Below are 24,162 nucleotides of genomic sequence, written 5' to 3' on the forward strand. Positions count from 1 at the left end.
GATAGATACATGGATATATAATAATATTGGAGATACGGATTGAGTATTATCTTACTGAGGTATTTATCTATCTATCGATTGATTTCAATTTTCAAGAATCAAGAATCAAGATGTGGTATAGTATATGTTGGATTATGATATATGTATGATAGAGTATACATGTGTTCTTGCATTTTACATGTGCGTATGTACACATATCTTTCATATATATATATCCATTTCACACAGAAGAGAGAAAGAGAGGAGAGGAGAGGAGAGGAGATTGTACAAGGATATGTGTAAACATGAATGAAACATCTCTCTGATATTGCTATAGACTTTATCGGGGATGTATTTAGGAACTTTGAATGTTGATAGACAGACTCGGTAGTGAGAGGGGTTTGATTTATGAATATGAATATAGATATAAATATAAATATTTATACATCTGTTTATGTATTTGTTCGTTTATTTACTCACCCATCTATCCATCTATTTACTTATCCATCTACTTATTTATCTATTCATCTATCCATCTATATACACAATCTCTCTCTAATCAATCCTACAAAATCCCCAAGCAAGAAGATTAATAATACTACATAGACCTTCTTCCACCTTTGAATAGTAATTAGACAGTAGAAGAATATAAAGAGTTATCTACGAGTATATACGATCAATGAGATCACCTAGAGAATCCGATCTCATATCCATAACCGAGTTATATCATGCTATTCCTCGGTATATAATCACCAACCCATCGAAATATGAATTTGACAGTCTCCTTACGATTTGAAGGTTGGGGATATTACGCTATGTGTTTGTAGAACCCGGATATTAATTAGAAAAGTACTCTGGATAATCAAATATTTATATGTATAAGCGGGAAACACGCCTCGCCTATCTAGTTTCGTGTTCTTCTACTTTGTAATTCGAGGGTTGGGATGATGCATACTAGATACACATGCATATAAAGCATGCTAATACTATTACTATTTTGTGTATATGATAGCTTTATTGCTATTTGAAACCCCAAGAATTCAGTATCGACAGAATTCTTCTCAGTTTTCTCATGATCCAATGTTACTACTCGAATCATGAATATATATTCCTTATCCTGATTTTTTAACATATCATATATATTCCCTAGATATAGAACGCACACACAGGAAAAGATATTCACTTGAAATCCTTTTGGTTCCTATTTCGCGCTCTCGCCATCCATCCTGACTTTATCTCCCAAAAGAATTGGGTAGTGCTCAGCGTAACATGGAACATAAGGAAATCAACCGAGAGCTCTCCGATCAGCTAGAGCTCCAGTAAAATCACATGATGAACGATATAATCATATAAAGCAGCTAGAATAGAAGCTGAGCTCGCATCCATAGAAGCTTGTGATTGACTGAGTACGGGCCTCATCAAACCATGCATTGGAGTAATACTAGCCGAAAGTATCTGATGAGGTTATGGCGGGAATTGTGGTAGACAACCTTGGAGTAGATAGATTCGGTTTGCGCAGTTTTGTGATTACGACTTGGAAATGGGAACACATACATCTTGAACTTTACTCACACAGTACAGATAAGAGCTGGACACCTAATTGCTCTCATCAATGGTATATGTTAACATTATTGACCTGAACTGTGATAATATGGATTTGAAAATACGGTTTGTCTGGATGGGCCCAGGTACGTGGAGTAAATTCCCAGTGAGGAGGGAGGAGATGGTTGAGAATTGCTAGCCCCAAAGGTTACTTTGGTAACATCAATTCGGTGAACGCAGAGGACCATTCTTTTTGTCCTACCTATAATGAGGCCAAATAGAATTTGTGCAGATCCTCCGGAAGCTTGGCGATATAATCTTTGGAGGAGGCCGGGACCGAATAGATCGTTTGAATCACATTTGCTCCGTGGTGTTGCTTGCGCACTGATGATAATTTGGTGCTTGGATTATCCAAAGACGCTAGAGATGGGTATTGTAGTTTCCTCATTCGTAGTGGCCCATGGAGGAGAGAGCCTTTCTGTATAGACGGTTGGGAGAAGAAAGATATGTCGAAGCTACCATGTGGTGCGGATTTCGGTATGAAGCCATGGCATTGATCTGGGATAATGGAGGTTGGACGTCAACGGTCCAAATGGCATTTAACAAGTATATCTTCTTCTTCTTCTCGGAGCCATCTCAGAAAGACGAAGGGAGTTCAAACTTGGTCAATAGAGCTACGTGCGAAGTGTGAAGTATAAAAGTAGATTTTTGGCCACATCAAAGGGTAGTCCATTGTGGGACCGAGATCAGTCCGATCAAGCCAATCACCGATATCTAATCGCGCCCCATCGGAGTTTGAGTTTTCGATACCGGAAATCATGGAGAAATTAAAATGCTGTGTTTCTGAGTTGCGGAGATGCTTCAGTTCAGGTGGTCCAGACTTTTAGGATCTATACACGGTGTTTTAGGAAGGTAGGTATCTACCAGCAGACGAAGATGGTGCATCTCCGTATTGCATCGTTTTGTAGTTGATTGAGATACTTATTACGACGCGATAGATGGACGCACACTTGTCGAACATTTGATATGTGAGTTGCACGGTGATGGATCGGATTGGGTGAGATGGGATTGGTGGCAATAGCAACAAGAGGGATGCCGTAGATTACACGGCAGCTTTCGAGTGGAGAAGCTGCTGCAACATTACCAGGGAGCGTTCGACATGCTTTGAGGAGTCTGTTTGTGCTGTACCTTGACTTGTGGAGAGAAGAAGGAGAAGCAGAAGCAGAAGCAGAAGCAGGAGCAGAAGCAGAAGAATGGTTACAATAGATAGTAATGAATACAACGAGCACACTCACGCACTTGCCAAAAAGGATACCGCTTGAAAGACTCGATTTTGACTGGGGGATTTCGATCAAAGCGATCAGCCAAAGCAAAAGAGGATGGAGGGAATGAAAAGTTGGAGACGAACCTTTCAAAATGACGTCAGTGGTATTTCTAAGTTTCAAATCTGGGCGTGTACCTTGAAATGATCTAATGCCGCCTTATTAGTCCCAGAGGCCAAGCTCCCAAGGTCATCCATACAGCACAGAGCGTACTTCGTCGAGCGATCGGTATCAGATGCAATTTTGGATTGGGCCTCTGAAATAACGAGGAAAGAAGGATGGAAAGTCTATCGTGCCAAGCTTTGTTTACTCGCATTTGCACATGGCCATTCTCTATCTTCGATGTTGCAGCTGCGGAGGGGAAGGAAGATCCCGATTCATAGACCTTGGATGCTGGATGCGGGATGCGGGATGCTGGATGCGGGATGCTTTTACAATATGCTCGCGCAACTCAAGACTTGCTCGATAGCCCAACATGACACCCAGATGCACCCGCCCATCGTATAAATAGATATTCAAAAGGAAGAAAACAGCGACGAGTGGGCTGTCTCTGGAGTATGCACCATGTCCGATGTAGCAGTTGATGCTGTACAATGTTGGCTGTCAATTATCGAGTGTATATAAACCTTCCTTTCCCCTCCTTCTTGAGTAACGATCATCTATATCTTGGCTGGGTCCCTCGACTAACCAAAATCCCTTTGGAAGCGCGACACGAGAGATTCGATTCATAACCCCCATTCCTCGAGCAAGCATAAAGAATACAGTACCTCCCTCCCTCCCTCCCTACCCGCTCGAGAACACCTCCCTGACTCCCTGACCCTTCTCCAGGAAACTCGCCATCTCCCAACTCAAAATATATACCAAGAAGTACAGAGTAGTTTCTGCGCACCCGCAAAGTCCAGACGTCTTTGCAACCCAGCTGCCTGCCTGCCACCCACGTTCACCACATATATATTTATATACCTACGCACATATATTAAAAGGGCTGGCTACCTCGGACCTTCTTTCCCCATAAGAAATAGGCCAAATCTTGCAAAAGCGGCATTCGCCCTGTATTTGCATTTGCATTTGATTTTGGGTGGTTGTGGTACCTGATACGTACTATTGAAGAGGTAAAAACTCAATTGCCGCTGCTTTGCTTAATTAGATGGATAAGGAATTATTTGACTGACAGAATCAAAACTTGTTAGGCGATAAATTCCACCTCAAATCATTCTTGCAGTCTCTTTCCTATTAGATCCCACTACCCACTCAACCACCAACCACCAAGCAAATTTCACTCACTCACTCACGCACTCACTCACGCACTCACTCAACCACTCACCACCCATCCACCCACCACCTACAGACTCTCGCAACCGTCCTTCTTTTCTTTCAAAGATAAATCTCCCGCATTCCTACAAATAATTCTCCTCTATCAACCGTTCTCCAACGAGATCACATAATTCAAAATGGCTGAATTCGTAAGAGCCCAGATCTTCGGCACCACCTTTGAGATTACTTCCAGGTACGCGGGGCTCAAAGAAGTCGAACAAGACAACAGGAGATTGTCAGCCACCCCCTTTGCAACTTGCAATACTGATAATTTTGTCACATAGGTATTCTGATTTGCAGCCTGTGGGCATGGGCGCATTTGGTCTCGTTTGGTATGATTGTTCCTCCCATTTTTAACCCATCCTGGCGATGAAATCTTCAACTGAGGGGTAAAACAACCACCTCTTCTCAAACAAATCGCTAATACTTGCCACTCGCACAGCTCTGCCAAAGATAACCTCACCGGTTCAAATGTCGCGGTCAAGAAGATTATGAAGCCTTTCAGCACACCGGTTCTATCCAAGAGAACTTACAGAGAGCTGAAATTGCTGAAACATCTCAAGCACGAGAATGTACGTTTTTATCACGATAATACAAATGCACAATAATGGCTGGTCCTGGAGATACTAAGAGTTTACAGGTCATCTCACTCAGTGATATCTTTATCTCACCTCTTGAGGATATGTATGTAGCTTCCAGGAATTTGGAGAGAACTCAGACTGATAAAATACTAGCTACTTCGTCACCGAGCTCCTTGGTACCGATTTGCATCGTCTGTTGACTTCGCGACCACTCGAGAAGCAGTTCATCCAATACTTCTTGTATCAAATCTTGGTAAGTCATCCCATCTCTAGTGGTACTACTCAAGTATGAATTAATCTAATGCTATCTTTTAGCGTGGATTGAAATACGTTCATTCTGCAGGTGTCGTTCATCGTGATCTCAAGCCCAGCAACATCCTCGTCAACGAGAACTGCGATCTTAAGATCTGCGATTTTGGTCTCGCCCGTATTCAAGATCCTCAAATGACAGGATATGTCTCTACAAGATACTACAGAGCCCCCGAAATCATGCTTACATGGCAAAAGTATGACGTCGAAGTTGATGTTTGGAGTGCGGGATGTATTTTCGCAGAGATGTTGGAAGGCAAGCCTTTGTTCCCAGGAAAGGATCACGTCAACCAATTCTCCATCATCACCGAGCTCCTCGGAACTCCACCAGATGATGTTATCCACACCATTGCCAGTGAAAATGTAAGTCACGATACATGAATTGTAGGATGTAGCTGATTATTTTTAGACCTTGAGATTTGTGCAATCTCTGCCCAAGCGCGAGAGACAGCCCCTTGCAAGCAAGTTCACTCAAGCAGATCCATTAGGTATGCCCCTAGCATTGCATTCCATGTTGCTGTAACCCTCATTGACCTGTCTTAGCTATTGATCTCCTCGAGAAGATGCTGGTCTTCGACCCCAGAGCGCGAATCAAGGCAGCCGAGGGATTGGCACATGAATATCTTTCTCCTTACCACGACCCAACCGATGAGCCTGCGGCAGAGGAGAGATTCGATTGGTCATTTAATGACGCAGACCTCCCAGTTGATACCTGGAAAATCATGATGTACGAACAACTTTTCGATTATCAACCAAGATAGATGATGTGCGTTCAATCTGCAGAAGTCTACAGGCTATCGAGTGGATGCGACGGACCAAGATGGTAAAGCTGACTTGGAACTTTCTGCAGGTACTCGGAGATTCTTGATTATCATAACGTCATCAACGACGCCCAAAATCTGACGGAAAGTCAGTAAAAATGCATTTGTTATTTTGTTTTTCAATTGAATTTAGTTATGAAAAGGTGTGCCTAGGGTGCAACCTTTAGCATGGGATGGATACACATTATGGGGGAGCTGGTTGAGAGGAGTGCTCTCTTGTGCTTTCTGATTCAACGCGACCTCTGGCGAGAACTGGCTTTTTTTTTCTTCGACTTCTGGCGTACATATATTACTTGACCCAGGGATGATGAGTGACGTATTTTCCGAAGTTTCTGAATTTTGTAGTCCGCCTGCCTGTGGGGTTATGGATTGTGCATGGTTCGAGTGGAGTAGTGAAATCGAGAGGGGGACCTTTGCACACAGTAGATGAATGGATTTCTTTCCGCAAAAGTTGTACTTAGATGATAGGATGATAGGACGATAGGACGAGTATGGTCATTGGCTCATGGGCGTTTAATGGGAAATAGAATAAACGAGTTACGATTTTATAATGATCGAGCTATCTTTCTGGGGGTCGACCCTTTTCTGCAACGATAGGATGCAAAACAATCGAAAATATTGACTGTGACCTAGAGAAGAAGTATCTTTATTGGCTTGAAGCTCAGCTAATACAATACAAACTAAGCCTTTCCCAAGCACTCCCCAAGCATTATCCAAGACATAATGATACTTGATACGGTACAAATCCAAGAATGGCAAACAACAACATCAGAATCCAACGCAGTCTCCCATGCACACAAGTAACCTAACACAATCATGTGACGAAAACAGACTCCAAATCAGCTCTTTCACTTGTGCCTACATGTACAGTAAGCATCGAAATGGGACAGAAACATTGGATGATAAATTAATGGTGGAGATGCGTGTTGCGCGCACATAATTGCAAGGATGGTGTTTTCCTGGACTTATTCGCTGGCCTTGCAGCGAGGTGGGATGGATTGGATAGGAGGGAGTGATAGGAGAGTGTGATGGGAACTGGGCAACGGTCTGCTGCTGGATTTTTTTTTTTAATATGGGTGCATAGGATTATTTCAAAGGGTGATTGATGAGTAAAAATTTTAGTACGCTTTTAATCAAGACAGTTTTATCTTGACTAACTTCCTGCCGGTGATTTTCAACTGAATTGTTGACGACAAGAAGATAACACAAGTTTGACTTGATGGGTGAGCATAGCATACTGATAAAGTTTGCGATAAACCTTTGCTCCAGCCTCATTCGGAGGCTGAGAAATTGATTCTGGACATCTTCAAAGCATCCTCCGGACTTTTGGAAATTGCAAACTAAGGTTGGAGGGACGTCTTGATAGGGATCGTCAAGGGTTAATGAATTTAACAGAGGGGTAAAAGTAAAATTGCCTAACTGCTCGGCTGGTTTATTACGCATAACAGCTCACTAGGTTCGCAATATCAAAACCCTGGAGAGAGCATTGGCCAGTTAATTGTAAACGGGTATCAATTTACTACAATTGGGATTTTAGTTGGGGAAAGGAGAAGGAGATTGATAGGACTAGACGGATCGAGATTGTAACGATCTATCGAAGACTTACGAGACGGATTGATCTTGGAGAGAGGAAAGTTAACACAAGCGGAAACATAGAGTTGAAAGCTTGAAGGGAGGAATATCATGTTTTGATTACGAGGACGAATACTCTTCTTTGGTCTACTCGAAACATTGAAGACGAGAAGGACAAGCAGAAGTAATTGCCGTGGCATAAGCAGAACTAAACAATCCAGAGACGAAGATATAATATCGACATACATACACACCTACCGATCGTTCGTCCACCGGCTGTTGATATTCAACAGTCCTCCAAGAGGGATTTAGGGAGGCCATTTGTTGCTTTCTAGCTTTTAGCCATTAGGCCAGGAAGATCTGTGAGAGGGACTCGAGACAAAGTGCGGCTCCGGATTGGGACAACGTATCGAAAGTCGGTTCTCTATAGTTTGGGAGAGAAACTCGGAGAGGGACAAGCGCACTGGATGGAGAATATTGAGAAGAAGGAGGGGAATGAGGGGTTGTTGGCGGGGGAAAGAAAGGGGTTTGTGCCATTGGTTACGGTGGTGGATTTTCATCATGCAAGGTGAGTGTTTCTGGGGCAGAGGTAGTGGGGGGGGATTAAAAATGGATGGGATGGGTATGAGGGGGGCGAGAGAGAAAATTGGCTGACGTGAGTTTTGTTTAGAGGACCGGAAGTCGAATACTGGTTTGGGGCAGAGGAGGGGACTGATCCTGCGGTGGAAAACGAATGGCCTCTATTGCCGTTCATGGCTTTGAGTGATGGTGCGCATGCGTAAGTTGCTATCCTCGCATTCTGCGAACTCAGAAGAAAAGGTTTGAAGCTGACGGGTAATTGAAATGGCAGATCAACAGAAGATTTCTCCTATTTTACACTCCTACGACCTGGGCGCGGAAATCTACCTCCAACATCCCTCTTCGGTATCTCCTGCACACAACAAATGGACGCCTCGATATTGCTTAACCGCCCCGCGGAAGTTACACGATCGACGGTACAAAAGGCTGTGGTTGTGATAGCGGATTCTCCACAATTCTTTGGAATGTTGAGGGAAAGATTGGGAGTTGTTACGAAAGCATGGTTTGCACAACGAGAATTCACAGACACGGAGATATTGAAGAGGTTTCAGGAAAGCCTGGCGGAGGAAAAGAGTCGAGGAGAATTGGGGGACAGGGAAGAGTATCTAGGAATGAGTTTGAGGGAACTGGTTAAGGAATTTAAATGGCAGACTTTGGTACTTTTTAAGTGTTGTCTGTTGCAACCGAAGGTAATTACCCCTTTCCTGGCGAACCGTGGTGGATTCTGACTCGAGAGTAGATGCTATTTTTTGGTTCGAGGTGCGAGAGATTGTGCATGATGCAGTTTTCACTCATATCTCTCATACCGGGTCTGATACGGAATTTACAAGATTGTGCGGATCCGGAATTGGATGATTACAGGAAAAATCTTGTGAAACCGACGAGTTTGAAAACTAGCGATAGGAGTTCGTTGTTGAATTACATGGGATTGCCTTTGCAAATATTTGGCAAGGTAAAAATCGGCCTATACAGGTATATGAAGAAATTTACTAACTGTAGATTCAGGGAAGTCTTTTTGGCCCTTATACTCCTTTACAGCAACTTGATATATTAGCGGACTACGGCACAAAATCGTATATTGTTGGGTCAACAAATTCGTTACTTTTACAACAGAGAGATCGATACAGCGACATTCTTATTAATCTAGACGACCTTACCATTAATATCACATCTGCATCACTGAGGTCTGCACTCACACTTTCTGCGGCCGATCGACGATGGATCGATTTCATCACACAAACTGTCAACGACACTTGGGATGAATCTAATCCAAGCCGACCTAAAACTATGGGCTATGTCGGTTCTGAAGAATTCATTCGATTGCAGTTTGAGGAATATCTCCTCTCTTTAATCTCCTCAGTCAAATGCCACAACTACCTTGTAGTTAATGCTCACAATCCCAGAGCGCAACTTCCACAGGTTGAAGGCGATCCCGCGCATGATTTTAGCATGGATTGGATCGACGCATGGACGAGGAGTGAAAACTACGAAATTTGGAATAATCATACAGATTCGCATCTTTTTGATATCGTAGAACCTAAACATCCCTGTGCAGGTGGCCTTACAATTGATGATGTTCAAAGACGCATTGCTGAACAGGTTAAGGAAATGCATCTTGATGAAAGATTTGCGGTAGGCAAGGAAGTCCTGGGCAGAAACCTTGCAGCGGGAAAAGAAAGAGCTAGTACTGTTTTCAATAAATTATATGCAGATATGGAAGCCTATCGGGAAAGTCAGAGAAAGAGAAATGAGGAAGCTAGGATTGCGGCTGAGAAGGCGGCAACTGCTAGTGGAGCCTCGAGTCCAGTAAGCGTAACGGGATTTAATGAACCCAAAACCCCTTCGGTACAGAGTAGGGCGGGTGCATATATTGGGAGCTGGGGTACGTGGATGGGAGAGAAAAGGAAAGCGGGATGGGGAAGAAGTTCGGGGAGTCAGGAAAAGGTCCAGCAGGTTACGAATAGTCCGAAGAGAAATTCAAGAGGCTTCTTTGGAAAGGAAAATATTCACGTTGTGGACGCGAAAAATGGGCTGGAGAGGAGCCCACTGAGTCCAAGAAGTTCTCATGGGGGATACTCGCCAGTGGGGGAAAGGCCGGGGACGGCGGAGAGTTTCAAAGAAAGTATCTTTGATGCGGAGGCGGAGGAGAATGGAGTTGGGAATGGAGACGGAAAGGCGGTGGTGGTAGAAAAGACTAGTGATGCGCCTGTGAGAGTCGATAGTTCGGGACATTTGTCGGGGTTGCATGAGGGGGTGAGAGATCATAATGATAGTGATGGTAATGGCGAAGAGGAGAATAAGACGGCCAAACCACTGCCCGTGTCTGCTGAACCAAATGTGTGGAACGACGAAGGAAATCGAGAATCAGATGAGGATAAACATGAGAGGGCAGAGAGAGTAGCACAGGCCATGCAGGAGGCGGTTGATTCTTCTATTCATTCGTAGGATCTTTATGGGTAATAGAGCGGGTGGTGATTTACTTTGGAATTTCATTTTTCTTCTTGTTCCTCTGGATTGGATTGATTGACGGCTTAGCGAAGTTTTCGCGCTGAGATACAAGATATAAAGAGGGGAGATCACGGGTGGAATGAGTGTTTTGGGATGGAGTGAGATGGGTGAAAGGGATTGGAATTGGAATTGGATTGGGTAGGGAAAATTCAGGGATCGCAGGATCATACATACCACTTACCGTATTACCGCATATACAATACACGTATACATACATACAATGGAATATATTTAATGTTATTGGATTGGATCCATTTTTATTAGGGTGGGAAGCACATTGTTAAACAGAATCAAAAGGATACGATTAACCTAAATCTCACCCATCTCCCAAGCTCAACTCTCCTCTAAAATAGATCACTTATCTACATATAAGGGATCTCGATCACACCACTCCAAATCGGCAATTGATATCGCATGTTCTTTTCCCTTGGGCATAAGAGCCGAGCGTCTAGAAATTACCGGTAAGATCTTTGTGGAGATGGTGGGATATATCGGCGGGAATGGATTATTACGATGTCGTTGGGGTTTAGTGTGGTTTGGGGTGCTGAGACCTGGGGGGAGGTATGGGGGGTTAGTGGGTGGGGTTGAAATGAGGATAAAAAGGGGTTGCAGTGGCCGGTTATGGTTAGGTTTGCGAGGGGAGTGGGAGGGAGGTGTGGTTTTTGTGAGATTTGAGAAGGGGTAGGTTGGGAGGGAGGTGGGCAGGGATGATGTTAGGTGGCAGTGGATGAAGATCCTGATGTATCTCTTGATGCATTAGGTCCAGTGCCCTAGAAGCTAGAGTACCCGGTGATGGAAAGAGACACGTCGTGACAAAAATGAGGTTAGGAATGGGTTTTGGTTGGGTACTAGTCGTAGCAATGATGTCACTTGTGCTGAGGAAATCACAGACGAGTAATACTTTGGATGGTTTATGGGTGTTGGAATAGAAGAATCTGTTAACTGCGAGTCGGATCGAGATGTTGGAATATATCTGTTCCGTGGAAGAAATCGTCGATTGATGGGCGTTGGTTGTGAATATCTATCTGGTAGGAAGTTCTTCATCTGGATATCTACTCGGGCTCGCGTGGGCTGGGGAATGAGGGGTAAAAGGAGGGGTCTGCCAATTTTGATAGGTACCTCTCTCTCTCTCTCTTATCATGCTACGAGTAGAAGCTTGAATTTTCAGAATGTTGGTAAAACTGCGTGCTGTACATACTTGCTATTGCCTGTCGAGAACCTGCTTGCTTTGAAGTTCCTATGGATAGCATGATATACATCAACACCCGTGTCTTCCAATGCTGCGAGTATGTTGACGAAGTTGCGTGCTATCGATTGACAGGTTGCTTAGTCAACATCCTTATCGGCTATCACGACCTGTGAGGATTCGGACTTCGGGAGCTTTATCAATACTCCTGGCTGTTTTTGACGCCTGCCGTAACTCCATAACGCTGTGTTTGGCGGTAAAAAAAACCTGCAGCCTTAGGCATGTGCGCATGCTCCTCGTAGAAAGCGCACGGCAGCCTACCATCATACAACTGAATCACGAATTCATTCTTACTCAAGACTTTAAGGAAAAAGGGAAAAGGGGATTTTGCATACAAATTCACCCTCTTGACACTTATTCGAATATTCTATTGGAGAGATTCAAGAGACCTGGCCGTGTATTATTGTACAGGTTCAACTTTCTAGCGTGTTCTTTCCCTCTAGTTCACATTGTGGGCTGTATACCCTTTAATAAATATCCTCTACATCATCTTTCCAACACAACCACTGCACTCGGGATTTACAACACTCTCACCACAACCAGAATCTCAACCTCGACCTTCGCATCCCCCTTGAAACCCTCCAGGATTTGGAGACCCTTTTGCATCGTATTCTGTGATTTATCACAAAGGTGCTCATTTGACCATCTCCATTTTCGTAATCTTACTTGCAGTCCCGAACCTACATTCCTTCAAGCTGCTGGCTTAAGTCCATCAGTTCCTTATACCAGTTTGAATCCATTTCAAAACTTACAATCTTTTCTCTTTACTACTTCTATTAAAATCCATTCAAGATGACGGTCGCTGCGAGGACGGTGGTCGTTATGCCTCCTGTCCCAAATCGAGAGGACTTAGATGCGACGTTCGTACTGGATCTTTTCTCTCTGCCACCTCCCCCCTCGATCTTATTCGACTCAGCATGCTAACTGTGAATCTCTGCGACTTAGATGGAAATACCTTGAGGCCGGAGTATCAAAGGTCATGTTACAATTGGCAGATGGTGTCGATATGAATACTGTAGGTGCCACTCCTCCAACACTCTTCAGCTCTTATGCGCAATTACTGACTTGCTTTCTATCTATAGTATATGGGTGTATACACGTACGTATTCCAGACACACACTCTGGGGGCATCATCTAATTTCAAATAGAGCTGTGCACAATTTCTGTACATCACAAAAGGCAGTCACCAACAATGGTCCAGGAGTAATCGGAGGCGCGCATCGTGGAGGTAGGACATCTTACCAATCCATACTTGAATCTATACATGTATACTGATACTCTATTTGCAGCACACCTTCTCGGTGAAGATCTATACAAGAACCTCATTAAATACCTAACACAATACCTCAAGGAACTTGTTCTCGCCTCTAAAACACACAGCGATGAAGCTCTCCTCAGTTTCTATATTCGGGAATGGGATCGATACACGACAGCAGCAAAATACGTTAACCACTTGTTCCGATATCTAAACCGTCATTGGGTAAAGCGAGAAATGGACGAGGGAAAAAAGAACATTTATGATGTTTATACCCTACACCTTGTTCAATGGAGAGAGACTCTGTTCACAGCTGTTCATTCAAAGGTTATGGATGCTGTTCTCAAAATGGTGGAGAGGCAAAGAAACGGCGAGACTATCGAGCATAACCAGATCAAGGCCATTGTTGATTCTTTCGTATCACTTGGGTTGGACGAATCGGACCCTACTAAATCGACCCTCGATGTTTACCGTTTCCACTTTGAGAAGCCATTCTTAGAAGCCACCGAAGCATTCTACAGAACCGAATCGAAGGAATTTGTCGCGGAAAATAGCATAGTAGAATACATGAAGAAGGCTGAAATTCGATTGGCAGAAGAGGAAGAGCGAGTTAGAATGTACCTACACCAGGATATCATCATCCCATTGAAGAAAGCCTGCAACACTGCTCTCATTGCAGACCACTCCGCACTTCTTCGAGACGAGTTCCAGGTTCTTTTGGATAATGATCGATATGACGATATGGCACGCATGTACAACTTGCTGGCAAGAATTCCAGATGGTCTTGAACCACTCCGCACCAGATTCGAGGCTCACGTTCGTAACGCTGGTCTTGCATCTGTAGCGAAGGTCGCTAGTGAGGGTGATAAGCTCGAACCCAAGGTTTATGTGGATGCTCTTCTCGAGATTCACACACAATATTCAGGTCTTGTAAAACAAGCATTCAAGGATGAGCCTGAGTTTACTAGGTCTCTTGATAATGCGTGCAAGGAGTTTGTGAACCGCAACAAAATCTGCAAATCTGGGTCCAATAAATCCCCTGAATTGCTCGCCAAATATGCCGACTCTTTGTTGAAGAAGAGTGCCAGCGGAGCTGAGGAGAGCGATATCGAGAACTCTCTTACTCAAATTATGACAGTCTTTAAGTATATTGAGGACAAGGATGTGTTCCAGAAGTTCTACTCGCGTATGCTTGCTCGTAGATTGGTTCACACCAGTTCTTCATCAGATGATGCTGAGACAAGCATGATCAGCAAATTGAAGGAAGCATGTGGATTCGAATACACCAACAAGCTTCAACGTATGTTCCAGGACATTCAAATCTCAAAGGATTTGAATAGTGGATTCAAGGAATTTGAAGGAGGAATCTTTACTGGAGGAGAAGAAAAGCCAATCGATGCTAGTTACTCAATTTTGGGTACGGGTATGTGGCCTTTGAATCCACCAAATACAGATTTCACCCCACCAGTGGAGATCTCCAAGGCCTATGAGCGTTTCCAAAATTTCTACAACCAGAAGCACAGTGGTAGAAAACTCACGTGGCTTTGGCAACTGTGCAAGGGCGAGATCAAAGCCAACTATTGTAAAAACCAGAAGACTCCATATACTTTCCAAGTTTCGACTTATCAGATGGCTATCCTTTTGCTGTTTAACGAGAGTGATAAGAATAGCTACGAAGATATTGCCAAGGCAACTCAATTGCAGGCTGATATCCTTGATCCCACCATCGCTATCTTCTTGAAATCCAAGGTCCTCACTATGACTCCACCAGAAGACAAGCCAGGACCTGGCAAAACTTTCAATTTGAACTATGATTTCAAGAGCAAGAAGATTCGTGTCAATTTGAATATCGCTATCAAATCGGAGCAAAAGCAAGAGGTTGATGAGACTCACAAGACTATTGAAGAAGACAGAAAGTTGCTCATGCAGGTATGTAGAAATCACTTGTGTAGTGTAATTGAACTCTTACTAACTCATGTTTTAGTCTGCTATTGTTCGTATCATGAAGGCACGAAAGAAGATGAAGCACAGCGTCCTTGTTGCCGAAACTATCAGTCAGATTCGCACCCGATTTTCACCCAAGGTTCCAGATATCAAGAAGTGTATTGATATCTTACTGGAGAAAGAATATCTAGAGCGACTCGACGATGATGAGCTCGGATACCTTGCATGATCCACGAACTTTTCTTTAACAGAATCTCTTGCATTAGAGATTCATGATGGATGACCTTTTATGAATTGGCGGCTCATTGAAGTTGATTATAAAAGTTACCAGCCCACACTTCAGATTTGGGGAGAGAAACTGGTAGTAATTACCTGCTGGCCACCCTTTGATCATAGTCAATGAATCAAGGGGCAATAATCAGGCGTATTGATGCATATTTTTTTATCGTTTTAATTCGTTGTGTTATCGGTGCCACTCTTGACCAATTTTCTGGGGCATATTTGGGAGGAATGGAGGAGTTGCGAGAAAGCTACTGGCTATTTTTCGTTGAAACACAGTTATGTGTTTTACAATTAAGGTTTTTTTTTTGTCTTTTCTTTTTTTGATACCGCGGATACCTAACTCATAACTTCGCACATCACTTTAAGAAGATTTAGTTCTCTAGACGGGAAGGAGATACTTATACGGGATGAGCAGGTGATGGGACATGGGGGGGGGGGGAGTGGGGATAGGAAAGAAGTCAAGGGGAAATAAAGGGCAGAATGTAACATATCGCAATCGGTCATTGGGTGCATTTGATGACTAAAATGAATGAAAGGCTTGAGGATTGGATGTGATGCGATGGTGATTGGGTGAGCTTGATCATAATCGGGATGGAAAATTAAGTGCGCGCCAATTAAGGGAGCACAAACGGGAAGAATTGGAGCGAAATACAAGTGTGCATGAATGAATGATAACGGTGTTCAAAGTAAAGAAAAACTTCAAGCCAGCAAGTTACAGCGAGAATCAGTTAATGTTACCCATCTACATATATTACCTGGGTATTCTGGTAGGTTTGTGAGTGGAAGTGAATGAATGAATTGATAAATGGCAATGCAGGTGAAAGGGTAGAGGGGCAGGGGATGGGGATGGGCTAAATTATATTTTCTAGTGTTTATTTTCCATGTGAAGGTTCTTTTGAGGGGTGTTCAGTGGGGGGGTTTTTTAAGGGTAGGTGGGAAGACAAGTAGAGAGAGAGGGAGAGGAAGGTATGTAGATAGGGGGGTGGCTGGTTAATGATTGGTTGATACTTGGTAGTTAATGGGTGTTGAGTTTTGGGTGTTGAGTGTTGGGTGTTGGGTGTTGGGTGTTGGGTGCTCACTGATGGCTGATCTGTATGAGGGGTTTTGGGGAGTGAGTTGGGGGAGGGAGTGAGAGGGAGTGAGGATAGGGAGTTGAGAAAGTGGGATTTTGGATGTGTAGATGTGTAGATGTTTGGGTTGGGAAGGTGGGAGAGTAGGAGGGGGAAAGAAGATAGGCGAGAGGGAGAAGGAGAGTCGAAAGGGAGAAGGTTGGAGTTTTGTGGGGTGGGATGGGGGATGGGAGATGGGAGATGTGATATGTAATATGTGGTGTAATTTGAGTTTTGGGTTTGGGCTCTGGGTCTTGGGTAGATGATGTGGGAGGGGGGGAGGTGTGGTTTAGTTGGTAGGTATGGGTAAGGAATGGACTTGGATTTAAATTCGAATTCGAATTCGAAACTATAGGTAGGTGGATTTGTGGGGTTGCGAAGGAGGAGGAGGAGGAGGTGGTGGTGGTGGTGGAGAAGAGGCGAAATGAAATGAAAAGAGGGGGGGAGATGGTATAGAGGATAGAAGATAGAAGAAAAGGAGGAGGATGGGATGGGATGGGATGTGTAAATATTTGTATGTGAATATTGAATGGATAGATGGATGGGTAGGGATTCATCATTTATCTTGGGAAATATATGGTGCTTATGAATATCTGGGTATTTAGGAATATATGGAAGCTTTTTCTTTCTTTCTTTTCTTTTCTTTGTATGTATATATGTATGTATGTATGTATGTACATTGATTTGGATATTCTTCAGATTGAGGAAGAGATAGAACGGAAAGGAAAGGGAAAGAAAGGAGAAGAGAAGGATAGAAGAGAAGGATAGAAGAGAAGGATAGAAGAGAAGGATAGAAGAGAAGGATAGAAGAGAAGGATAGAGGAAGAGGGATAGAGGAAGAGGGATAGAGGAAGAGGGATAGAGGAAGAGGGATAGAAGAGAAGGATAGAGGAAGAGGGATAGAGGAAGAGGGATAGAAGAGAAGGATAGAGGAAGAGGGATAGAGGAAGAGGGATAGAGGAAGAGGGATAGAGGAAGAGGGATAGAGGAAGAGGAGTCTACGATAGGCAAGTAGGTCGTTATATCATCTGTGATGTTTTGATAAAGGTTCAATATGATGGTTGAGAGGTCGAATGAGGTTATGAGATGAGATGAGATGGGTGGGACTGAATGTATAACAACAACAATGATGATTGTATCTAGGTAGGTAAAGAGATAGATAGACAGATAGGTATGTATGTATGTACTTTGCTTATTTTGCCAACTTTATGATACTTTGGTATTTTCGATAAGATTTTTCTTCTTTTCTTTTTTTTGAATTTCTTTTTTTTTTGTACCAGGACTGTATGTATATGTATATGCATATGCACACATATATATATATAGAGATACATACCTAGGTAGTAAGATTACGTTACTCTCAGAATCATCAATAATACATATCTAATTAGATCTCTACTGCTATCCTGGTATAGATAGATTGAATCGATGAAGAATTAAGAATTTACTATTTCTACTCCTACTTCTCTACCTACCTACCTACCTACCTACCCAAACAGCCTCACCTCACAATCCCACGCGCAAAGAAATCAAATACCTACCCTCCTACCTGAACCTAGTACATAGGTATCACACATTCATTCCACAATACCTACGAGACCATATCCCTTGCATCTACGCAGACCACACTACGTAGAAAGGTTCCGCGTCGACGTCAAAGCGTTCGTAACCTTAGCACGGTACCGAGATGAAAGAGTAAGGGTATGCTGAGCACTATAGACGGCAGGATGCGACAAGCGAGGTGAGTTTCGCGTGGCACTGGGATGGGGTGGGAGAGGAGGGGAAGGGTGGTGGCGCTAGGGCGGACAGGGGGTGTGGAATGGGAATGGTGGGTGGGAGGTTTGGTTGCTATAAATAAGTCGAGGAAATGAATGGGGAGGGGTTTGGGGGTTGTGATTGTGATTGTGTTGTGATTGTAGGTAGGTATTGTGTTGTGATTGTGATGGTGGTTTGGGTGGTGAGGTGAGGCGTGGTGGAGTTGTTGCGGAGTGGGGTGGTATGGTATGGTATCGTATGGTTTGGTTTGAGGTTTGAGGTTTGATGAGATGGGGATGCATATTGGCATTGGCATTGACATGTGGATTGGATGCTGTTGTTGATGCTGACGAGATGATATTGTGGAAGCGCTGTTTCTTTTGTTTGGAAAGGCTGAATTGGGATGTGAAGGAGTAAACGCCGTGTCATGTCGTATTGTATTCGTGTTGTGGAGGCGGAAGAGGCGCTTGGGAGGCGAGAATTGAGTGTACAGTATATACTAGGGAGGTAGGTAGGTGTATATATAGTATTTTATTTCCGTTTCTTTGAATTTATTTATATCATAGGATAGACGGACAGACGGACAGATATATAGGTGGATAGTATATTTGGGTGTTCAGGTGGGTAGACAAAACGAATGCGAGGCCCGACTCCCGAGAGAATGGATGTGAGTTTGATTTGATTTGATTTGATTTGATTTGATTTGATTTGATTTGACCTGATTGTGATTGTGATTGTGATTATTATAGATTTTGGGTAGTGTATTTGATTGAGATGAGTATTGAATTCCTTGGAGGTAGTGCGCCCTATTGAGATAGACAGGTATGAATGGACGAATGATTGTCTTACGAGGATCTTATTAAACTATGTATACAGATAGTGTCGTTTGTACTAGGCAGGGCCGGCAATCAGTCTTTTGATCTGGTCTTCACACGTGGATACATGGCAATGGATGATCTGCTCCGATCTGATCTGGACTCGAATCTCCTTGAAGGGTTCTGGTGGCCACACAAGACAAGACAAGACAGGACAAGAAATGTGAATCTCGAGTTTCATGAGACAGACGTTTAGTTTTACATGCATGCCCTCTCCTTGGGTTTAGCGGCAGGGAGGGAGGGAGGGAGGGAAGGAGGGACTCTTTTCAATAGGGTGATGATTATGATTATCATCATCATCCCATATTTCCATGTTTGAAATGGAATGGCATAATATAATATGGTGTGAAGTCGAGTCCAAATGCATAATCATGATCCCTAATTCCCTAAAACCATCCCAAGGTCAGGAATAAATGATGATGAACAGTTTTAGGTTGCGAGTAAAGTGGAAATCCTCGCCAAGTGGATATCCCTTGGGCAGAGCGAGGAAAATTGGGGCACGATTTGGCAAGAGAGGAAGATCGACTGGGGAGCTTGGGGCGGTTGGTGGGTGTTGAGGTATTGCGGCCACGAGGTTGATGGGGGTTCGAAGCTGTGAGAGGAGAAGGAGAAGGAGAAGCAGAAGCAGAAGGAGAAGGAGAAGGAGAGGGAGAATTTATTCATCTTTCTTGTGCATTTGTTCGGTTGACGTTGTAGGTACATTGATGGATTTGGATGGAGGGATGGTTGTGAGTGAGATGAGATCTAGATGGGCATCTAGACGCTAGATGGCTACCTCCATTGGGACGATATGTTTTGGTTGAGGTTTTGGAATGCTGATTTAGACTGATTGATTGATTTGATGGATTGATGGATTGGCTGGTCTCTACTGATCTTTCCCCATCTCTCCTGTGCTTGTATCGAATGGATATGGATATTGTGAAGTAATATTGGATACATGCTCACGTAACTGTAGATGGCCTAGGTGGAAGATATAAATATACCACATAGACACACACATCGACATACACATACACAGATGACTGACATCCTAGGAAGAGGTATGGCCCCTAGTCGTGCAAATACTATATATGCTATGCTACCCGTCCGTACCTTGTGCTTGTGCCGCATGATATGGATAGCCACTTGGGCAGTACACAGACGTTGTTTGAGTTGAGTGAGATTTTACTTTGTGTGATGAGAGTAAGAGTGAGAGTGAGAGTGAGAGTGAGAGTGAGAGCGAGCGAAAGTTAGCAGCTGGGAAACAAATATCGCGAGATGGTAATTTGCATAGTTGGACAGATGAAGAGTGAATGAATGAATGAATGAATGACTGAATGACTGAATGACTGAATGACTGAATGACCGAATGACTGTGCCTTGGTGAACGGAGAATCTTTCGTCGGATCTACAGATACTTCTCGAGTACCTCTTCTGCGATGTGCATGCAGCTATTCTCGGGCTGATGTTTGGAATGTGGCATTGGAGTGAGTGATCGATCCTCACCAGGCACTCGAGAAATATCTGTTGGTCAGACTCCCGAATGTCGACAACAACTATATACTATTGAAAACCTAACGATGTCCTTCTCCTTCCCGTTCCCCTTCCCCTTCCCCTTCCCGTCGATTGTTGAGGTCACGGCCACCAGGGTTATTTGCATAGACATCAATCAATCAATCAATCAATCAATCCATTCTCTTCATGCGTCACCTGTGTCTGTCTATCCACCTGCTCATACCTCTCTTATATCTATCCACCTACCCTGCCCTCTGCCCTCTGCCCTCTGCCCTCTGCCTACCTATCCAACCATCCTCCTCTCACACGAACGAAACGTCGATACAATTTCCGAACAATTGCAGATCTACTGACAAGGCAGGCGGCTGGCTGGGGACGGTATTGTTAAACTCGTAATGAGTACCTGAGAACCCTGCCTGTCTAGCTCACATTCGATGACCTAGCACTCGATTTACATAAGGTTGCGTTACTTTACTTTCCTGTCGTGGGTATCAAGCGCACCCTCACATTGCGAATGGTATGCTCAGGTTCATCCATTCGTTCCATCGTCCCATCGTCCCATCGTCTACGATAGCATACGGGGAAGGCATGAATGCCATCTGCCCTTTCATGCCATAGATCCTACATTGCAATCGGTCCCTGTACCGTTCTTGTCTGGCCCGCAGCACAAAGAGCGCAGGTAAGGTTCTCACTCATTCGTCGTTCGTTGAGCTAAGACCATCACTCATCCATCCGTCAACTCTAAACTATCACATTGATTCGAGTTTCGAGTCCACACCCACCCCATCGTCAGACAAATAAATTAAACCAAACCAACCTCTCTCCTCTCTCCTCCCTCGCCCCCTGGTCGTCTTTTTATATAATTCGCCCTTCTCTTTATCTACAAACACTCACCGAGAAAAGACTCCATACCGTACCCAGTATATCTTCAAGCCCCAATTGGCAAGCCGCTCAGCGATTTATATTAGATCACACGAAACAAACAAAAATTCTTCAAAACAATAAGCTTTGTTCGCCATCAAAGACCCGGCCTCCAAGAAAAAACGAGGAAGAAGAAAAAAAGCATTATTGAGCTTGCCTCGGGTGATTTCTGTCTCACTAACAACTTCAACCATCCGCTTTTCTGAGTGGGCTGTGGAGACTCGGTACTGTTCTTGACGGCATTTCGATAATATATCCTCTTCACGTCCATTTTCGTCACGACCTCAACTATCCTCGATCAATCTTATTCGCATTGCCTAGCGCTTCCTTACGACTTATACTTACGATAACCCCGAGTCGAATAATCCCGGCCCGAACATTCCCATTTTCCACAATACAATTGTACGCATTGGATTGGACAGCCTCGTGAAATCGTGTTGGATATCGAAGTTGGACTGGGACTAGGACGGAGACGGAGACTACGCATAACGTCACACCTCAATTAATAAGTGACGACACAACTCTTGAAAACAACCGGCGAAGAATATATAAATCACAAGATCAACCATCGTCGCAAGTCTATTCATCGAAACATCTCAAAGGAAAGGCGGGGGCTGCTGAAGCAGCCAGCCAGGAGAAGCAGGATGGGTGCTTGCATGAGCTCGAATGTGGAGGACACGGAACAGAGGAAGAGGAGTCAAATGATTGATAAGAAACTCGAGGAGGACTCGAAGAGACTTCGAAGAGAATGCAAAATCCTTCTACTAGGTGAATATTTGAAATTCATTTCGAGATCTCGGGGACAAAGGCAAAACTTGTTCATTGCTAACATTCATCGCAACAGGTTCGGGCGAGAGTGGTAAATCAACCATAGTCAAGCAGATGAAAATCATACACCAGAATGGCTACACCATTGATGAGTTGGCTTTGTACCGGTTAACGATCTACAAAAATTTGATTGATTGTGCAAAGGCATTGGTTGGTGCAATGCGACAGATGGAGATCGAGCCAGAGAATCCAGCGAACAAGGAATACGGCTCATTTTTGTTGGAGTATATTGTCGACCCTGATCCTCATACACCACTTAATCCCAGAGTTGGCACGGCTGTGGCATCGTTCTGGAAGGATGGGCACATAGATCTTTTATTGGCTAGACAGAGTGAATTCTATTTGATGGATTCGGCACCTTAGTGCGTACCACATATTCCCCATGCATCGATCATGATGCTAACCTATTACAGTTTCTTCGAAGAAGCCGGAAGGATTGCAGCACACAATTATATTCCTACCGAGGCCGATGTTTTGAGGGCTAGAACAAAAACAACCGGTATCTACGAGACAAGATTCACCATGGGCTCTTTGAGTATTCAGTCAGTATAGTATGCCTGCTTTAAACACTCAGTACTGACTTTGTGATAGTATGTTTGATGTTGGTGGCCAGAGAAGTGAGAGAAAGAAGTGGATTCATTGTTTCGAGAATGTAACGTCAATCATTTTTTGCGTTGCGTTAAGTGAATACGATCAGGTTCTTTTGGAGGAGAGTAATCAGGTAAGAATTCCCCTCTATTGTCTGATAGCAATCCTAACATCACACCAGAATCGTATGATGGAGAGTCTCGTCTTGTTCGACTCGGTTGTCAACTCAAGATGGTTCATGCGTACCAGTATCATTCTCTTTCTCAACAAGGTTGATTTGTTTAAACAAAAGCTCGGTCGATCACCTCTCGAAACCTACTTCCCAGATTATTCTGGTGGAAACGACTTGAATAGAGCAGCAAAGTATCTGCTTTGGAGATTCAATCAGGTTAATAGGGCTCATCTGAATCTATATCCACAGTAAGTCTTTTTCAAATGACCTTCCAAGATTACACCTCTAACATTAATAGTCTCACGCAAGCTACTGATACATCGAATATTCGACTAGTATTCGCTGCCGTTAAAGAGACCATATTACAAAATGCTCTCAAAGACTCGGGCATACTCTAATCAGATGGGAGTATAGCTCATGATGAATAATGTCTTAATTTATATAATCCATTTCATAGTGACTGGAAACTGGCGTTTGGTTTAGGAGTTTTAGGGAAGGATGTGTGATAAAGATTACAAGGTGTATGCTGCATGATCTGGGTTTGGATGACTGGAAAGGGGGTGGCATTGCACGAACAATGACTTCTATGTCGCTTGAATTAGGTTGGCGGGGTGAGGGTACTGCCGGCATCCATGACTTTTACATATGTGCGGGATTACATATTGCAATTGTGAGGAGTTTAAAGGCCAAATGGTCTATGGGAAATCGATTGATTGGAATTAGGGAAAAGCCTGGACGAAATGGGTAGGTGGTCTGGGTTCAGCGTATTAGCATTTGCAGGTTTACAATAAGGATACTGTCATATTGGGGGGGAGGGGAAGGGGGTGAAAGATGGATTTGATATTACAATGACAGTGTAGAAGGTTGATAGCCAACGATCATATTAGTTCAGTGTCGATTATTCTGGCACATGGATGAACAAATAATTATTGAAAAGATTTTATGATATTTATTCATTACAATACAATGTGATGAGGTGTTGATGGGAGAATTTACGTGCGTGATGATTAAGCATAACGTATACGTGGAACACGAAGTATTCTTACAATATCACGACATATTTGTGATGTGTATTCGACTAGGTCGCTCTTATTCATGTTAATATAGGCTTTACCGGCAGTTTACTTCTTGCTCAACTGATATTCATGTCACTGTACACGGGGTCC

General features: G+C 43.6%; 4 protein-coding genes across 6 annotated transcripts; all 4 read left to right on the forward strand.

Moving 5' to 3' along the window:
- The first annotated feature begins 2,983 nt into the window (after window positions 1-2,983).
- On the forward strand, window positions 2,984-6,667 carry Bcsak1. 3 transcript variants are annotated; one of them, XM_024697559.1, is made up of 11 exons: window positions 2,984-3,606; window positions 3,672-3,955; window positions 4,034-4,350; window positions 4,442-4,489; window positions 4,600-4,729; window positions 4,798-4,841; window positions 4,892-4,991; window positions 5,054-5,410; window positions 5,457-5,535; window positions 5,591-5,813; window positions 5,898-6,667. In XM_024697559.1, the coding sequence occupies exons 3-10, from the start codon at window positions 4,295-4,297 to the stop codon at window positions 5,806-5,808; spliced, it is 1,032 nt and encodes a 343-aa protein (XP_024553375.1). In that variant the 5' UTR covers window positions 2,984-3,606; window positions 3,672-3,955; window positions 4,034-4,294; the 3' UTR covers window positions 5,809-5,813; window positions 5,898-6,667. The 3 variants fall into 3 exon arrangements, with proteins under 3 accessions (XP_024553375.1, XP_024553377.1, XP_024553376.1); XM_024697560.1 differs by having other exon boundaries at window positions 5,591-5,774; XM_024697561.1 differs by having other exon boundaries at window positions 5,591-6,667.
- Window positions 6,668-7,005: 338 nt separating this feature from the next.
- Window positions 7,006-11,138, forward strand: Bcavl9. The gene is made up of 5 exons (XM_024697562.1): window positions 7,006-8,008; window positions 8,111-8,218; window positions 8,291-8,708; window positions 8,759-8,971; window positions 9,025-11,138. The coding sequence occupies exons 1-5, from the start codon at window positions 7,908-7,910 to the stop codon at window positions 10,462-10,464; spliced, it is 2,280 nt and encodes a 759-aa protein (XP_024553378.1). The 5' UTR covers window positions 7,006-7,907; the 3' UTR covers window positions 10,465-11,138.
- Window positions 11,139-12,046: 908 nt separating this feature from the next.
- On the forward strand, window positions 12,047-16,084 carry Bccdc53. The gene is made up of 6 exons (XM_024697563.1): window positions 12,047-12,633; window positions 12,719-12,788; window positions 12,856-12,872; window positions 12,922-13,001; window positions 13,063-14,957; window positions 15,013-16,084. Exons 1-6 carry the CDS (start codon window positions 12,566-12,568, stop codon window positions 15,199-15,201), a joined length of 2,319 nt encoding a protein of 772 aa, XP_024553379.1. The 5' UTR covers window positions 12,047-12,565; the 3' UTR covers window positions 15,202-16,084.
- Window positions 16,085-20,596: 4,512 nt separating this feature from the next.
- Window positions 20,597-23,952, forward strand: Bcg3. Its single transcript, XM_024697564.1, has 6 exons — window positions 20,597-22,176; window positions 22,253-22,598; window positions 22,650-22,778; window positions 22,828-22,957; window positions 23,006-23,244; window positions 23,295-23,952. Exons 1-6 carry the CDS (start codon window positions 22,053-22,055, stop codon window positions 23,392-23,394), a joined length of 1,068 nt encoding a protein of 355 aa, XP_024553380.1. The 5' UTR covers window positions 20,597-22,052; the 3' UTR covers window positions 23,395-23,952.
- Window positions 23,953-24,162: the final 210 nt, after the last annotated feature.

This window comes from Botrytis cinerea, chromosome 15 (assembly GCF_000143535.2).
Source record: "Botrytis cinerea B05.10 chromosome 15, complete sequence".
In the NCBI taxonomy this organism is placed as follows: domain Eukaryota; kingdom Fungi; phylum Ascomycota; class Leotiomycetes; order Helotiales; family Sclerotiniaceae; genus Botrytis; species Botrytis cinerea.

What these genes read in the sequence shown, in the direction of transcription:
- Bcavl9 (XM_024697562.1), top strand. Translation starts at nt 7,908, where the DNA reads ATGGAGAATATTGAGAAGAAGGAGGGGAATGAGGGGTTGTTGGCGGGG. An exon ending in GTGGATTTTCATCATGCAAG is followed by an intron (nt 8,009 to 8,110) that starts GTGAGTGTTTCT and finishes AGTTTTGTTTAG; the next exon opens with AGGACCGGAAGTCGAATACT. An exon ending in CTTTGCAAATATTTGGCAAG is followed by an intron (nt 8,972 to 9,024) that starts GTAAAAATCGGC and finishes CTGTAGATTCAG; the next exon opens with GGAAGTCTTTTTGGCCCTTA.
- Bcsak1 (XM_024697560.1), top strand. Translation starts at nt 4,295, where the DNA reads ATGGCTGAATTCGTAAGAGCCCAGATCTTCGGCACCACCTTTGAGATT. An exon ending in ATCTCACCTCTTGAGGATAT is followed by an intron (nt 4,842 to 4,891) that starts GTATGTAGCTTC and finishes ATAAAATACTAG; the next exon opens with CTACTTCGTCACCGAGCTCC. An exon ending in ACTTCTTGTATCAAATCTTG is followed by an intron (nt 4,992 to 5,053) that starts GTAAGTCATCCC and finishes GCTATCTTTTAG; the next exon opens with CGTGGATTGAAATACGTTCA.
- Bccdc53 (XM_024697563.1), top strand. Translation starts at nt 12,566, where the DNA reads ATGACGGTCGCTGCGAGGACGGTGGTCGTTATGCCTCCTGTCCCAAAT. An exon ending in CGAGAGGACTTAGATGCGAC is followed by an intron (nt 12,634 to 12,718) that starts GTTCGTACTGGA and finishes TCTGCGACTTAG; the next exon opens with ATGGAAATACCTTGAGGCCG. An exon ending in ACAGAAAGTTGCTCATGCAG is followed by an intron (nt 14,958 to 15,012) that starts GTATGTAGAAAT and finishes CTCATGTTTTAG; the next exon opens with TCTGCTATTGTTCGTATCAT.
- Bcg3 (XM_024697564.1), top strand. Translation starts at nt 22,053, where the DNA reads ATGGGTGCTTGCATGAGCTCGAATGTGGAGGACACGGAACAGAGGAAG. An exon ending in TTGATGGATTCGGCACCTTA is followed by an intron (nt 22,599 to 22,649) that starts GTGCGTACCACA and finishes AACCTATTACAG; the next exon opens with TTTCTTCGAAGAAGCCGGAA. An exon ending in ATGGGCTCTTTGAGTATTCA is followed by an intron (nt 22,779 to 22,827) that starts GTCAGTATAGTA and finishes ACTTTGTGATAG; the next exon opens with TATGTTTGATGTTGGTGGCC.